General features: G+C 40.1%; 1 protein-coding gene across 1 annotated transcript in view; it reads right to left on the bottom strand.

Moving 5' to 3' along the window:
- The window catches only part of Wdfy3 (WD repeat and FYVE domain containing 3), a 311759-nt gene that overhangs the window by 118793 nt on the left and 177396 nt on the right, over positions 1-15570 (bottom strand). The window contains exons 12-17 of the mRNA XM_023712946.1: positions 13440-13897; positions 11988-12071; positions 6958-7129; positions 5370-5584; positions 2139-2251; positions 116-347 (exon numbers count right to left, since the gene is read on the bottom strand). Of these exons, the coding sequence (XP_023568714.1) occupies positions 116-347; positions 2139-2251; positions 5370-5584; positions 6958-7129; positions 11988-12071; positions 13440-13897 (1274 nt within the window). The remainder of the gene's footprint in view (positions 1-115; positions 348-2138; positions 2252-5369; positions 5585-6957; positions 7130-11987; positions 12072-13439; positions 13898-15570) is intronic.

Below are 15570 nucleotides of genomic sequence, written 5' to 3'. Positions count from 1 at the left end.
CATTTTTCATTGGACTGTGTTTTAATCAGCTGGATGTAAAGCATATGATCACTATTTGCAAAAGCAGATATGAGACAAAAAAATTAGAGGCGTGGCTACCACACAATTTCCTTACCCAAACCCTTCGAGGGACGCATCAAATTCAACAAAAGCTGGAGTAACTGAGGACCCATGCAGTCTGATGTCATGTGGGGTTGTCATGGAGACCAGACACTTCACCCTCGTCAATGGTACGGTACTCCCTTCGGCAGATTTCACCAGGCTTTTGCTTATTCGGTAATGGTTATCTTCATGTAAGCTAAAAACATTATCCGAACCCAGACCTTCCAGAGACGTGAGCATACTGCCTATATGTCAAAGAGAATCACTTAGGGAAATTATCCCATAGAATCTAAAAATAGCCCTGCATGCCTGATTTGTCTTCAAGTACTACTACTCTTTAATTATAAAATATAATTCTTTTCCTTTTAAATACTAAGACCATTATCCAATTTCCTTCCACAACTTAAATAGCGATGTTCTTTTTTAATATAACAGCAAAGTAATGTGCACACTACAGATATTGGGAACTATTCAGCGTAAATAAGAAAAATCAGTAATCACCACCTACGCCACTGTTTCAAGAAGACAATAAACCTGTTAGTGGTTTACAAACCAGATTCTAAGAAAAATACTCTAAAAGCATTATAACAGAAAAGTTCTTTTGTGTATAAAAAAAATCAGGTAAAAAGGAGTAAATTGCTTCCCTTGTCTATATGTATATGAACGGTAATAATTTCAAGACTGAAAAAACAAATACTAAACTGTTCTCTTTCCAGAAATGGATCACAAATGTAAAGGAGAAAACTTTTTCTTTGACAGTGAACCACATGAATACATATGTCTGTTTTCCTCTTAAATGTGTTGGACATTCAAGGAACTATAAAAAAATTTAATACTCTCTTAGGAAAAGTAGCTATTTCTATTTCTACTCTTACCAAAGGAAATCACAACTCAATTGTAAAGAACTATGAAAGTACTATATAAAAGTAATAATAACCAAAAAATGCATAGATGGTCTGGACATTAACTGACATAAAAAACTAAGAACTTACTGTTTTCCAATAAACCCATGTTGGAACTCAAAAGACCTTACCATTTCCATAGCTACCATTTCCGAGGACAAAATAAATAGATGAAAGTTGTTACTCTGACTTCAGAACTCTGAAGGTGTAGATCTAGAGGATCACTACCTGCTTTTATTTGCTGTATTTTCTTAATAAGTCCCTTTATCTGTTTTACTAGTAATGCTCATCTTAAACCGGCAAACATGCCTCGTGACATGACTATCTGAAACCAATTGCAAAGTAAAAGTAATAGGAATCACAGAATTCACTGTGTAAGGAAATCCAGCACAGCTGGGCCTCAAGTTCATCGGCATCTCTTGGGTGATGGGGCCTTATGGTCCCCAAGCTCTGTGAAGGACTGAGGGGACTCCTGTACGATGACTCCCAGGTTATTCTTTAGAAACCCAGTGGATACCTCCTCCTTAGACATACACCTCCCTGTGAGGTCCTCTGCTGATTTGTCCCCCTCAGCCTTTTCCTTGTGAACTCCTGCCCCTGTCCAGTGGCAAGCTCACATGAAGAGCTGGCCCACAGCCTTGGTTCCAGTTCCAGGATGACCTTTCCTCCAGTAGGCTTGGTGTCCAGCTCCCCCTGGAAGCCACCTGGCATTGCTTCTTGCCTACCAGGTTTACACTCTGTGGTGAAAGCCTTTAACTGCTTTTTATCAGTGTTCAAAAGTTCCTCTCCTCCACATCTTCCTGCAGCAGCTGTCCTACAGTCCCACAGCCTAGCAACAGTAACCACATCAGTCACTCCAGTCCCAGAAGGTAGCAAAGATTACTTGACAAAGGCAAGGAAACCAGGGGCCTCCTCAGAGACACTGCCCCTTCAGCCAGGGGGATTTGACCTCTAATTCTCTTCCCTTCTAAATGCTTGCACTATCAACCACAGGTTCCTTGTTCTGCACACTCCCCTGCTGCTTAACTGACCTGCACATTTTCACTGAAATAACAAGCCCCCTCCTTTCTTTTATAAACTCTTCAAAATAATATTACTCTAAGACAGCAAAGTGAAGGGTGGGAGTCAACTTACTTCTCATCTCTGGCTCATAACTCAGGGAACTTGGCTTGTGGACCCTGTACTGTTTGAGCAGTTTCTTGTCCCAGGCACCACAATTTAAAGGACTTGCCAAACGTAAAAACTCCCTATAAAAGAGACAAAGCAGTTATTCTTTGACTGTATTATATAACCCAGAAACCAAACACAAACAATGGGATTTAGTGAATTATACCAGACTAGTATATTTATTTTTTGGTACCAGAAACTGTGCTGCTGAGCCAAATCTCCTGCCCCTAGACTACTTTAAATACAAAAAGAAACACAAAATGACTAATCACCTTATACTCAAGCCCCCTCCTGCCTCAGCCTCCCAGAATGTTAGGACTAGCTGAGATAGTCTCAATTACTTTCTGTGTCTCTAATCTTGTTCCAACTCATTCCATTCTCCACTATGGTCACTACCTTTCAAAATCAACATGTGCTCCATGTCTCTCTGTTGCATAAGACTCGGCACTCCCACCATCCCCACTGGCGTAGCATGCAGTAGCACCGGAAGAAGGCGATCTCTACCTCAGGCTCCAACTTCACTGCTCTCGTCTTTCCCCAGTCATATACTCTATCCCAGGCCTGCCTCACTCTTAATTCTTAGGAATGCTACGTCTCTCATTGCTAAGATTATTCTTTCCTCTACTTAAAACAAACAAACAAACAAACAAACAAACAAAAAAGCTAACTCCTTCCCAAACTTTATTGTTTAACTGTCATTTCCTCTACAAAGCCTCCTCTGGAGCCCCTCTCCCCAAATCTGGGTAAGTGGTCCTTACATCAACTCGGTAACACTGCTATTGTAGAACTCAATACACAGCATTTTCATTTCTTGCCTGCCAGACTACACATATTTTCAGAGTATGAAGCTTTATAACTCAGGGTCTGCCATGCCACAGACGTCCCCAAAATGGCTGATTTACATTTCTACATGAGGAAAAACTAGTAATGGATAAATCTATCATCTTTACAAAACAAGCAGCTGTGTTCTTATTTCAAGCAGTAACAAAAGAAGAGAACACTCCGAGGGCCAGGATCTTAAGGTCAGACCCTCTATTCTGGTGAACAGATGTCACCAACTGTCCAGGAATTCCAAAGTAGGATTCCTTAACATCCTATCATTTGGGACATGATGTACAAAATATACAATACTTTTCAATTTCCAACAGTAGAAAGAAAAGGCATACAAAGTCAGATCCCTTCTTCAGCTTTTTCATGCCCAATGGTATAAACAATAATTTATAACCCATGACTTACAAAATCAGGTACCTGTACCATCACTTGACTTTTTTTTTCTTCCCTTTTTGGTAATCTGCTTTGATAATGTTAAAAGTGCCAAAAAGGAGAAGGGAAAATATCAGTGGTATATTCAAAGACTTAGGACTGTGAACTGTCCAGATGACAGATGAGGTAGGCACGACTGTCATGCAGCTTGGTGGTATTACGGCCTACCCTGCATCCCTATTTCACAAATGTTCATTGCACAAGTATTTCAACATCCATCATTAGCTTCAAGTCAGTGTAAAAATTACAAATAAATTTCAATCATTTAAAGAAAACTCCAAAGGTCGGGGAGATAGCTCAGTAGAATAAGTGTCTGCCTGGCAAGTGCAGGGTCTTGAGTTCAATCCCTGGTACCACAAAAAAAAAAAAAAAAAGAAGAAGAAGAAAAAAGAAAACAAAGCCCGTCAAATTTTATAAGTAATTTAACAATGAAGAGATATACTCTAATAAAAACAGTGCTTCACTGTCCTGAAATGACAAAGGATGAGTGTATTTTTATAAGTAGCTATATAATTTCAAAGAATGTACATAAGTTTAAAAGTAGCAACCAGCAATAAAACATACAACACATTCTTGCGTTAAGAGGTACAGATGAATGTGTGTGTATATATATATATGTATTTCTTCAATGATTCAAAAACTGGTATGTCCATAACCTAGAATATTATTCAGTAACAAAAAGGAACAAATTTGATGCACATAACAAAATGCTAATTTCCATGGACTTACTTTTGCTCTCTTTTTCTGTTCTTTCGTGGTACTGGGGACTGAACTCAGGACCTCATGCTTGCCAAGTAGGTACTTATGCCACTGAGCTATGTCCCCGGCCCCAAAACGCTGACTTCCAAAGACATCATTTATTCAATCCCAAGTTCCACCAAAAAACCAAAAACAAACAAACAAACAAAAAAAACCAAAGACATCATTTGATTTGATTTGATTCTATTGGGCCATTTCCCCAGCCCCCAATTTTTTTTTTTTTTTTTTTTTTTTTTTTCCAGAACTGGGGATTGAACTGAGACCCTTGCGCTTGCTAGGGAAGCGCTTTAATTTTATTTTACTTTATTAAATTTTAATTGTGTGTGTTTGTGTGTGTGTGTGGGGCCAGTTCATCCCACCAGGGGGCGGGGCTGGCTGGCATGTGGGGCTGAGGGATTGAACTGTGGTCCCTGTGCTTTGCTAAGCTTGTTCTAAGTAGGTGCTTTAGACCACTGAGCCATCTCACCAGCCCCTTTAATTTGATTTTATATACACTTTTTTTTTTGTACTGGGGACTGAACTTGGACCTTGCCCTTGCTAGGAAGGAGCCTAGGCCACTGAGCTATCTCCCCATCCCTATATATACATTTTAAAAATGACAGGATTATGGAGACAAGATAGAATTGCGGTTTCCATGGGTTGGGATGGTGGAAGATAAGGGAAGGACACTAACAGGGCAGCAACAGGGACCTATCTGTGACTTGGATGGTGGCTACAAAAGTCAAGACATCATGAAGTAAGACAGTATTATATTCAAACTTGCATACTTCATGCTGGTATTAACTTCTGCTGTGGATACTGTACTGCAGTTTGGTAGGACAGAATCACCAGGGGACCCTTGGCATAGAGGACAGGAAACTTGATCCACTGCCTTTACAAGTTATTGTTATATAGAATTCTTTCAAAATAAAGTTTAAAAGATATTTGTAAAAGGTTCCATTATACAAAAAGTTCCTACAGACATAAATCTGATCATTCGTAAAGTGTAAGAGACAACTGATGGGCAGCGATCCTGCTGACAATTTGGGAGGTCTATTCTAGGTTCTCCCTTTAGGGTCCTGTCCGTCCTTTCCATTGTCTTTTGTTGTTTTGCCCAAGGTAACCAAAATGCCTGCTAGGGTGTGTGCCCACAGTCAGTGGCAACCTGTGTGACAAGGAGGAGGAAGGACCACTGACCTCAGCACCATGGGCTCCAGGGCCTGTGAGGCCAGCCGCTCGAACATGCGCTGCAGGGGTGGGTGCAGCACGTGGTCCTCGTCAGCCAGGGCTGCACTGCACCTCTGCAGCAGCCGCGCATGAAGACCAGCTTCACACATGACCTGCTGGTTTCTCTCTGTGTGCACCAGGGACTGCAAAATGTTTGCCACTGCGAGCTGGAGGTCAAGAGCATGCTAAAGGCAACAAAGAGATCCACATCATCAGAGCATTCCTGGTGAGACAAGTGACAGCTCTTTCTACAGAAAGTGTATACCTCTTCTGGGTGTGTGTTGGGATGGTGGAGCTGAGCTACATCTCTAGTCCTATTTATTTATTTTGTGGTACTAGGGATTGAATTTGGGGCCCTGAGCTTGCCAGGCAGGTGCTTATGCCGCTGAGCTATATCCCTGGGCCCCCTATTTATTTAGATTTTTACTTTTCATAGTGCTAGTGACTGAATCCAGGGCCTTGCACTAAGCTACTTCCCCAGCCCTCTGTATTTTTTATATTGAAATGGGGTGTTGCTAAAGGTGCTCAGGCAGGACTTGCATTTTGGATCCCCCAGCCTCAACCTCCCTGATACTAAGATTACAGGTGTCCATCACCGCACCTATTTTTTTTTTTTTTTTTCCTAGTAGTGATCCCTTGGCCTCTGCACTCAGCTACATTTCAGCTATTTTTAGTTTTTATTTTGAGATACTCTCTTGCCAACTTTTTTTTTTTTTTTTTTTTTTTTTTTGTGGCGGAACCAGGGATTGAACTCAGGCCCTTGAACTTGCCAAGGAAGCACTTATTCCACTGAGCCATCTCCCTGGCCCATCTCTTGCCAACTTTCCCAGACTGGCCTCAAACTTGTGGGTTTTCTGTTCCAGTCTCCTGTGTAGCTGGGACTATAGGCATATAATTCATGGCCATCAACATGGCCAGCAAAGCACACCTTTTAATATGAGGTCTGTAGTTATTTCAAAATACATTCAGATAAATTAAGGAACTGGCTTAGAATGATACAGCAATTCTGGAACAGGATTAGGCAAACATTTCCAATTTAAGTTTGCTAGAAGCACACCTACCTAGATTCTATTCTCTTACAATGTTTCTGGATTTATATAGCTACAAAAACTCAGTAGTTCTACTTTTCAAGAAAAAATGGGTGTAATGCATGCCTTTTCTCATGTTGGGTTATAAGCTAGCTTAAAGGAAGGTCTATCATTCACATCTGTAACGCGTTAGGCCTTAGAAGGCACATGACATTTTCACAAAAATCGTAACCCCAAACTCCTACTTCTGAGTGCTACATGTTCAACAAATAACTTCAATGTGTTATCTTTAATCATTTTGCTTTCTTTATCACTAACAGTTTCCACTGTTGAGCAGGATTTATAAGGGAAACAATTATCCTAGCATCAGAAGGAACTACCTGGATTATATTTGTAACACATGGCTATATCCTAAAACCATATATATTTAGTACATGTATGCAGCACCTCTTCCCCAACTGCCCTGCTCACACAAACACACCCATCCTCGCACTCCTTAGAGACGGCAGGAGCTAAGCATCTGTGCTCACCTCTGGCTGCGTCCCTGATCCCACTGAGGCCAAGAGGTCCAACATGGCAAGCATGGCCCCAGGATGGATGACAACAGCATCTGAACTCTGCAGAGAGGTCACCTGAACTTTCAAGTCAGCAACATTTTTTGCAGGGTACACAGGGGGACTGGAAACAGAATGATATGCATGCCTATAAAACGAGAAAGAAGGGTTACTTAGCATTTCATTCTGAGCACATTCTTGCTCATTTTCTTCATCTTGTTACTTTTATTCACTGATAAGCAAAAAGTTTTATAATTCAGGGATAGGTTATAAAATATCTTATGGTTGGAATGTAAAACACAATATATTATCAAAGTTACATACAGACATGTAACTATCATTTCTTCTCAGCTCTTTTATGTGTTTATCCCTGGTACTTGGGTTGTTTCACTAAAGAATGGCATCTACACCAGAAAATATAAGAACTTGGTAAAACCACAGTGATCCACAGTTCCAGCTGTGAGTTCAGGCAGTATTCTGAATGAGGCCATTTTCTGCTCAAGTTGCCTACGTGTTAACTCCTAACCCATGGGCAATTCCATCGAGAACCAACAAGAGCAAAGTAGCCTACTCTGCAACTGAGACAATGAGTCAAGGGTTAGCGCAGAGCCAAGGCCACTGGAGAATAAATAAATATAGTAAACACCTTGGAACCTTGTCTTTGGTTTATTTGAAACTATAGTCACTCTTGCATTTATCCCAGTATTACCAAAAATACTCATTACATTTTTAAAACACATAGACAGTTTATATCATGCAGCAAATGTCTACAGCCAGGAAGCTGAGCTGTGTCCCAGATGTGTACATTTTTCATCAGTGGTCTTTCCTTCCTATTTCACTCATTTGCAATTCATGAATTCTGCACATTTGGAGTCTTGGCACCGCTGAACAGATGTAGTGGCTGCAGCCAACGGGAGCTCAGTGCTTCTATGAGCAAGAGCTGGGCTAGCATAACTTCTTTAACACAGGCTCTCAGTGAGAGCCGGGTGGCACAACTCCCTGGCACAACAACAGCTTGGGAACTGCACTTTGCAGCACTGATTGAGGAGCAAAGAACTGGCACTGCCATATTTTCAAGGAAACAAAACAAAACAAAACACCACTTTCTCTTTCATACAGATTCTAGGAAAGCATTCAACTTCATGTACAAAAAGCACACACTCCTCCTAGTTTAAAAGCCTGTCCGTCCTCCACCCATTCACTACCTGTGTTCTGCTGTTTTTCATTAAGAAATATTTAATCTCTATATCTACTAAAAATAAATTTCTCCATGCTTATTACTAATAGGTACCATCTTCCTGTTGTTACCTTTATATTTTACAATGTTTTGATCTAAAAATAACTTGTAATTTTTCTACAGCGTAAATGTGTTTATCAATCCTTGATTGCAGAATTTCAAAAAACTTTATTACATATAAAGTGACTCAAATTTGAAAAAAGCACAGGTCTAACTGTAAATTTTACTTACAAGTAAGTTTTTTTCTACTATACTTACTTCTGAGTTAAACAATCTAGATTTTTTTTCTTACATTATATACCCAGAGAGATATTTTTGTGTTTGAAAACTGAACTCTTCACTGATAAGTAATTATTACAACAGTAAACTTTTTTTTAAAAAAAAACCACTTATATGAAAAGCAATATTCTCATAAGGATTTTTTGGCATTCAAGCCAGAAAAATATGGCAAATAATATTAAAATACAAAACATGATATTTATTTTAAACTAAAAGCATATGTATTATAACAGGCATTATACAATACTAAGTTTTACTAAGCTGCTTAAATCACCACTATGGGAATTACTACTTTTTAAACTTATGGACTAAATTTATTAAATAGCTCAATTATAAGTAAGATCTAGACTTTCTCAAAGACAGTGTAATGACATTTCAGTATAGACTTATTTATTACATTGCAGTGATTTTTAAGGTACAGAAACTGCAATTTAGTTTTTCAGCCTGCATTCTCGTCCATGCTCAAGGACACCTTTGCCTATCTTGGGAGTGAGGATCCCTCTTCTCAATGGACTCTGCCTCATCCCCAGAGCACAGAGGTCCTCAGGACTGCAGTGCCTCCTCCCTCCCAGGGCAGAGCTGGTCTGGACAGCTCGGATTATTTTCTATTTCATTTTCATTTCCTCCAACACTGACAAATTTGTCTTGTTATTCCTCCTCAATAATAAATGATGAGAAAAGGCCTCCATGCTCTCCTTTCCATGGTGGCCGCCCTCACACTGTAGGGTGAATTGTTTTCCTGCTTTTACTTGGCCCAAATTTGCTTGAGCCTGTTTCTTTTGCTTCCTTTAATACAACTTTGCTATCATTAAAAAAAAAAAGAAAAAAAGAAAAAAGGTCACCTGTTTTAATTTTTTAAATGTGAGGTTGGCTAGGTTCTTTTTCTCCCAATTTTTAAAATAATCTGAGAAGAATCTCCAGGATTTCACAGGTCAGACAAGCCACAAGTTCAGAACTTCCTCACACGAATGTTCCACTGGTCAGAAAAACACAACAGAACAGTGGTTTCTTCTACTGCTGACAAAACCAACACGTTTTGCCAAAAGGAAAAGTTGCTTATGAGCTGATGTAATTGTTGGTCAGTTCTAGGAACAACGGGAATGAAATTCTAATTTCAAAAGGTATTATATAGCCTTTGAATTTGCAAAGTGAAAAAGTTACATTTCCTGTGCAGTTAATTCCTTCTGCTTCTTACTGTCACACAGTGTATGTGACACTGCTAGAACGGCAAGGGAACACAGGAACGCTGGGCTAGGGCATGGCTCAGGGTAGAGCGCTTCCCAGTGTGCTAAGCCCGGGCTCATTCCCAACATCGCACAACGACCAAACAAGCAATGCAGCGCGGATCCTCCTAGTACTGGCAATCTTAAGAGCTCCCCGTCCTGGAGAGCATCAATCTGTGCAAAAGACGGGAGAACGTGCACGAATCGGGCACTCCCTCAACTAGTGCTGGTGACCGCCCTGCCGGGAAACCTGGAGTATCTGCATGTAGGGGCACTGCAAATGACAAAAAGCTGCTTTGCTCTGAAGGCCATAACTAACTGCAAAAGAAGACAATGCTCTTGTCCCTTTGTTAATTACCATATAAACAGCAAGTTTCAAATTTTCTTTTTTAGGAAATGCACTCTGTGAGTATGTGAACTTCTGTTTATTGAGTGTGGGTTAATACAAAGGAATAAACATTCTGCAACAGTAATTTTTAGGCATTTAGCATTTATGGTCTGATTTTTGTACTTCAAAATTGGGATTTTTCAGTAATTTCAACTATTTAGTTGATGAAATTATTTCTCTAACATCAATAGTTCTTTGGAGTCATAAAAACATGACTCTTCAGACAAAAAACTTTATACTTACTCATTAGCACAGAAAATTATCCCAAATCAACTAAAATTTATCTAGTTCCTGGTTTCTTCACTGAAGACCAGTTGTTTCAGAAATAAGGGCTGGGGATGTGGATTAGGGATAGAGTAGTTACTTGCTCAGAGTGAGGGCCTGAGTTTCATCTCAGCAGCACCCAACAAGTCAAAACAGTAGTTGTGGGTACACATACTGAACAGCCACAATTTCATTTAAAACTGTTCTGAACTATGCCATGGTTAAGCACGATGAGATATAAGCCCCAATCCAAATTTAAGAGAACAAACACACCTTTCCACATACCTGCTAAGTACTACTCTAGAAATGCAGTTGCCCCTCTGTTTCACGGGGGTTGGGCTCCTGGGCCCCTAAATCAACAGATGCTCAAGTGCCTTATGTAAAATGGCATGTTGTGCAGAACCTAAGAGCACTTGCTCACATGAGCTTTAAGTCAACACTCGATTGCTTACAATCCCTAACACTGTGTTAATAATAGTTGCTCAGCTAAGTCTGAGGAACAGATAATAAGAAAAAAGTACAAACATGCTCAGTACAAATGAAATTTTAAAAAAGTAATTTTCAATTTGAGGTTCTCTGAACTTACAAACAAAAGGCGGGAAGCATGGTGAGCCACAGAACGTGTAATCAGTACTTCTGGCCTTAACCACAATTACATTCATGATTCAAAATCAGCACAGTAGCAACCAGATTCAAACAACAATACAAAGCATGTGTCATGGTGGCACACACCTGCACTTCCAGCAGTTGGGAGGCTGAGGCAGGAGGGTTACTGTGAGTTGGAGGCCAGCTTGGGCTACACAATGAGACCCTGTCTCAATCAGTCACTGAAGCAGATCACTGGGATTTGTTTTTTTGTAAAAGATACAACTGGAAATATTTATATAAAGTTAAGGATCAAAAAAAGACTGGGAAAAAAAGACTGGGTACCCAAGGCCCAGACTGCTGCCCTCGGTGCGGCTATGAATGGACGCAGATGCACACCTTCAGTGCACCCTGGTCATCAAGGGATGCTACGCATATTCACAAGTTTTGTAGACGAGGCAGGCTAGATTAGTTTAGCTTTGCATGGTAACAGATAATATAAGTCCTAGGCAGGTAATTATCTTTATTTTTTCAAAGGTTAGCTTTGGCAAGTCCCCATACAGCATCAGATTTCAATGGCTGAATCTGAATGAGAAATATTCATTTCCCTGCAGAGCTGTGAGATTCATTCTGGAGTCACAGGCCAAGCAAAGAATGCCCTGACACTTAAAGCAGAAAGAAGCATGTGGGAAGTATCATACTGTTAGAACTTTAGAAGTCCTCACTTCTAACTTATTTTTAATAAGATAATACCTCCTTTTCAAACAAACTCTGTAGATTATGTTTAGATCCACAACAGAGAGGTTTAGTTTAGATTACATACTAGAGATGCAAGATTCTATGTCTTTCATGGCTTCATAATATCAGTATATTTTATTCTTATCAATACTCTCAAAGGAAATTAATAATTTTTAAGTCTAAAAAATAACTGAATAGTAGGAAAATATTAACAATCACCACGTTAACACCTAAGTAAGCACAGGAATAAAAAACCTTCACAAATGGAGGTTGACTTCTCTGAGACCAGTACCTTTTCCTGGACAAAGCTGGTGTCCCCCAAGGAGAGGGGAGAGAAGACTCACTTGTCAGGCAAGGAGGGATCTGTTCTGCACGACTATAGACGACAAAACAGACAGGGTGGTTTAGAGAAGTTAGAAGAAGAGAACACCAGGTTTGCAGTTGGTTAGTTTCACAAGAAATGCCAGTACTAGTTTAATAAGGAGCATCCTCCATACTCAGTAGCAACAAGCCACATGACTACAACACATGCACTGAACAAGACAAGACAGCATGCTTGAGGAAGACGCTGCTCCTGTCCACGCTGCAGTTAACACGCCATTAAACAGAACGCTCGAGGCCCCCCCGACAATGCCAACCCAAACGAGGTGCACTGTCTACGGTCAGCAGAGGCCAAGAGAAAGGGAGCTGGGTCCAGTGCACAAAGGTGCACAGCTTACAATACTAGCAATCTGGCTTCTTCTCAGTAATAATATACATGCTTTTTTTTTTCAAGCTTAGAGAAAAAGGAAAGTGATTTTCTTACATTACCTGGATTTTCTACTTTAAATATTAAAGACTAAAAAATATTACTATAAATCAAGAAATCTCTCTGTAGATATTCCATGGCAAAGACAACAAAATACAACAGAAGGTAGGGCAACTCTGAGTATAATACAGGAACAATTCATTAGTATTAGGAAAAAAACTGGTAGCTTAGAAGTGATAATGCTTGGAACAGATAAATTAGCAGCATGATCACTCCTGCATTATTTTCAAAAAGAGACTTAATTAAAAACCAACAGAGAGCTGCAGTACTAAATAAGTGATTCAGGCAAAGGCTCTCCCGAGGTGGCTCTCAGAACCCTGTGTCCCCATCATGGAGATGGCCACCACACACTGTAACTGGTGGTCAGCTAAAGGCAGGTGAAGCCCATGGCCTAGTTCAACACAGAGCTCAGTCCTCACTGGCTGAATGCACAGTGGTGTGGCATGCAATGGGCTACCTACACACACTGGTGAATGACTCTGAAGGGACAGGTGATTGACTCCGATGGACTTTGGAACTTAACAGTTCAAGACACTGACAAGTCTCCTTCAGATCTCTACCATTTCTCAAAAATCATGAAAAGCTGAGAATGACAGACTCTCTGTCATCTCAAAATATGCATGATTGTAACCATATCCCCTGTTGATAACCAGTATCAGTATCCTCCTAAAGTTGTAAGGGTAAAGAGGAAGAAGAGAACAATGGTCGACACTGGCATCAAAGAAACGTCAAACACATGTTCTATCAAATTTGACGAATGCTAACTGGACCTGGATTTACAAATATAAAGATCTCTATGTTAATAAACTGAACACCAGGGCTAACTCCTCCAGGTGATACATGCTAGGCAAACAGGAGAAACTTCCCTTTCTTGGGTTCTACTGCTGATGTCATGCTGAGCACACCCGTAGCACAGGAGACAGAGCAGAGCCGTACCTGTCAAAAGAGTCTGTAGCCACTTTGTAGAGATAAATAAAGAGTTTACTACAGTGCCGTAAGGTGGGTGACACGGAGTCCATGGAAATTACTTCTTCCTCTAACAGTCTTTGAAACGGCTGTGTGTTTGAGGGGAAGACATTCATGGCACTTATTTTTCTTAGGTCTGAGAAGCAGCCAAGAAATCGCACGGCATCCGCCAGCTTCTCATACTGAATCTCTGTCTTGAAGAAGTGAGAGTTGGCTGGCTCATAACGCATAGCCGCAGACAGGGTGCAGAACACGGTGTGGAGCAACTCGAACACTTGATTTTGGTTCACCTTCTCCCAGCCGTTCTTGGGGGGACAGCTCAAGGATCTCTCCATAGCCACAAGCAAGGAGATAATGTACACAAAGCCTCCCACTTTCCTAAACACTGTTCTCGAACGATGGCTTTCTCGAAGGACAGTCAGAAGGGCCTAGAGGGGACAAGCAAACAATTCTAATTTTTAATATGCCAAAACATAACCCCCATGCATTAATGTCAAAGGCAAGTACCCGCCATTCTGTGAACATCTGATACAAATGTATTTATCATTTACTCAATATGTAGCTACATGAAAGCATATTAAATATTTTGCTAATTATGTGATGCTACATCGAAGGTAGAAAATAAGCTCTGGTAACATTATCACTCATTTCTTTTGATGAATTAACATTATATCCAAATGCTGGCTAACAAACTTCTCTTCCATGTTTAATGGACATCACCACTGAGTGAAGTTTACAAAGTTCTTTTATTAGGTAGAATGCATATTGTGTAGTTTCAATACCATCATGAAGACGGATGTCTGTCAATGTGTACAAAAACGGGTTTATTCTAGGAAGGGTGATCAGGCCAGCTAAGAATTAAGGTCTTGTGGCCCACTATAAAGTGGCCAGAGTCTCAGGCCTCAGGAAGGGGCTACACATTAGAGGAATCACGAGCCATTCTCTTGTGCAAAGCGAGCTGGAGCCTCCATGCTAGAAGGTTGGTCTTTCCCAGAGTAGCTCTAATAAATACAACCTAAAGTGAAAAAGTAAATCGAACTCTGCATTCCCTGAACTGCTGTATGTCAGCCTGGCTCACTGTTAAGAAGAGCATATTATAATATCCCAAATGTTTTAGGGGGGACTTACTATGTAAGGAAGCAGGAGCTTTTCTGAATTATCTTAATTCTCTCTACAATCCTATGTGATACTACAGGTTGAATGTCCCCTATCCAAAATGCACGAGGCCAAAACTTCCCAGTATTTTTCAGAATATTAACATGTATGTAATAAGCTATTTTGAAGATGGGACCCAATATGTGCCTTCCATACATTGCCTGAAAGTAATTTTATGCAATATTTTTAATGATTGTGTGTATAAAATAAAGTTTCATGGTATAGCATCATATAACTGTGGTATAACATCAACACTAAAAATCTTTTGGTATTTGGAGCATTCTGGGTCTCAGATTTTCAGTTTAGGGATGTGAAACTGGGTGTCATGGCCCACTCCTACCATATTAGCACTTGGGTGGCTGAGGCAGAAGGATCACAGCAAGTTCTGAGGCCAGCCTGCATTACAAAGTGAGTTTAAGGCCAGCCTGGACTACTTAGTAAGACCCTTTCTCAAAAAAACAGAAACAAAACATATTAGAGATGCTCAAGCCTAATTATTTTATTATTATTTTATAGATGAGGAGTTAGGGCTCTACATGGTGAAATAATCTGCCAAAGACCATACAGAGTATGTTACAGATAGGACTGAAAAGGTAGAATTGCAGAAGATACAATTGAAACCTAGGAGGCCTAATTTCCCCTCTTGTGTACTTACTTATACATGACATTATGTGCCCCTGAACTACAACCTGAAGTCTGTTTACATATACAATGGACTTCTTTCCCTTCTGTTTCAGTATCTGTAATATAGCTAACGTCTACTATACTTTAGACACAATTTATAAGTGGCCTGAGGTCAGGTCTATTGCTTACAAGGTAGTTACAAAATCTCTCTAATCTTTTCCATGTGGTAAACCAGGTGTGACTTATTTTATATCCATTATACACATATATGTATATATGTACAATATTCTATATAACATTTTTTCACAGATGTGTAACACTG

This window comes from Octodon degus, unplaced genomic scaffold (assembly GCF_000260255.1).
Source record: "Octodon degus isolate 3935 unplaced genomic scaffold, OctDeg1.0 scaffold00028, whole genome shotgun sequence".
NCBI classification, from domain to species: domain Eukaryota; kingdom Metazoa; phylum Chordata; class Mammalia; order Rodentia; family Octodontidae; genus Octodon; species Octodon degus.
The sequence above is the reverse complement of the archived record's forward strand: the minus strand, read 5'-3'. Positions and strand labels throughout refer to the sequence as shown.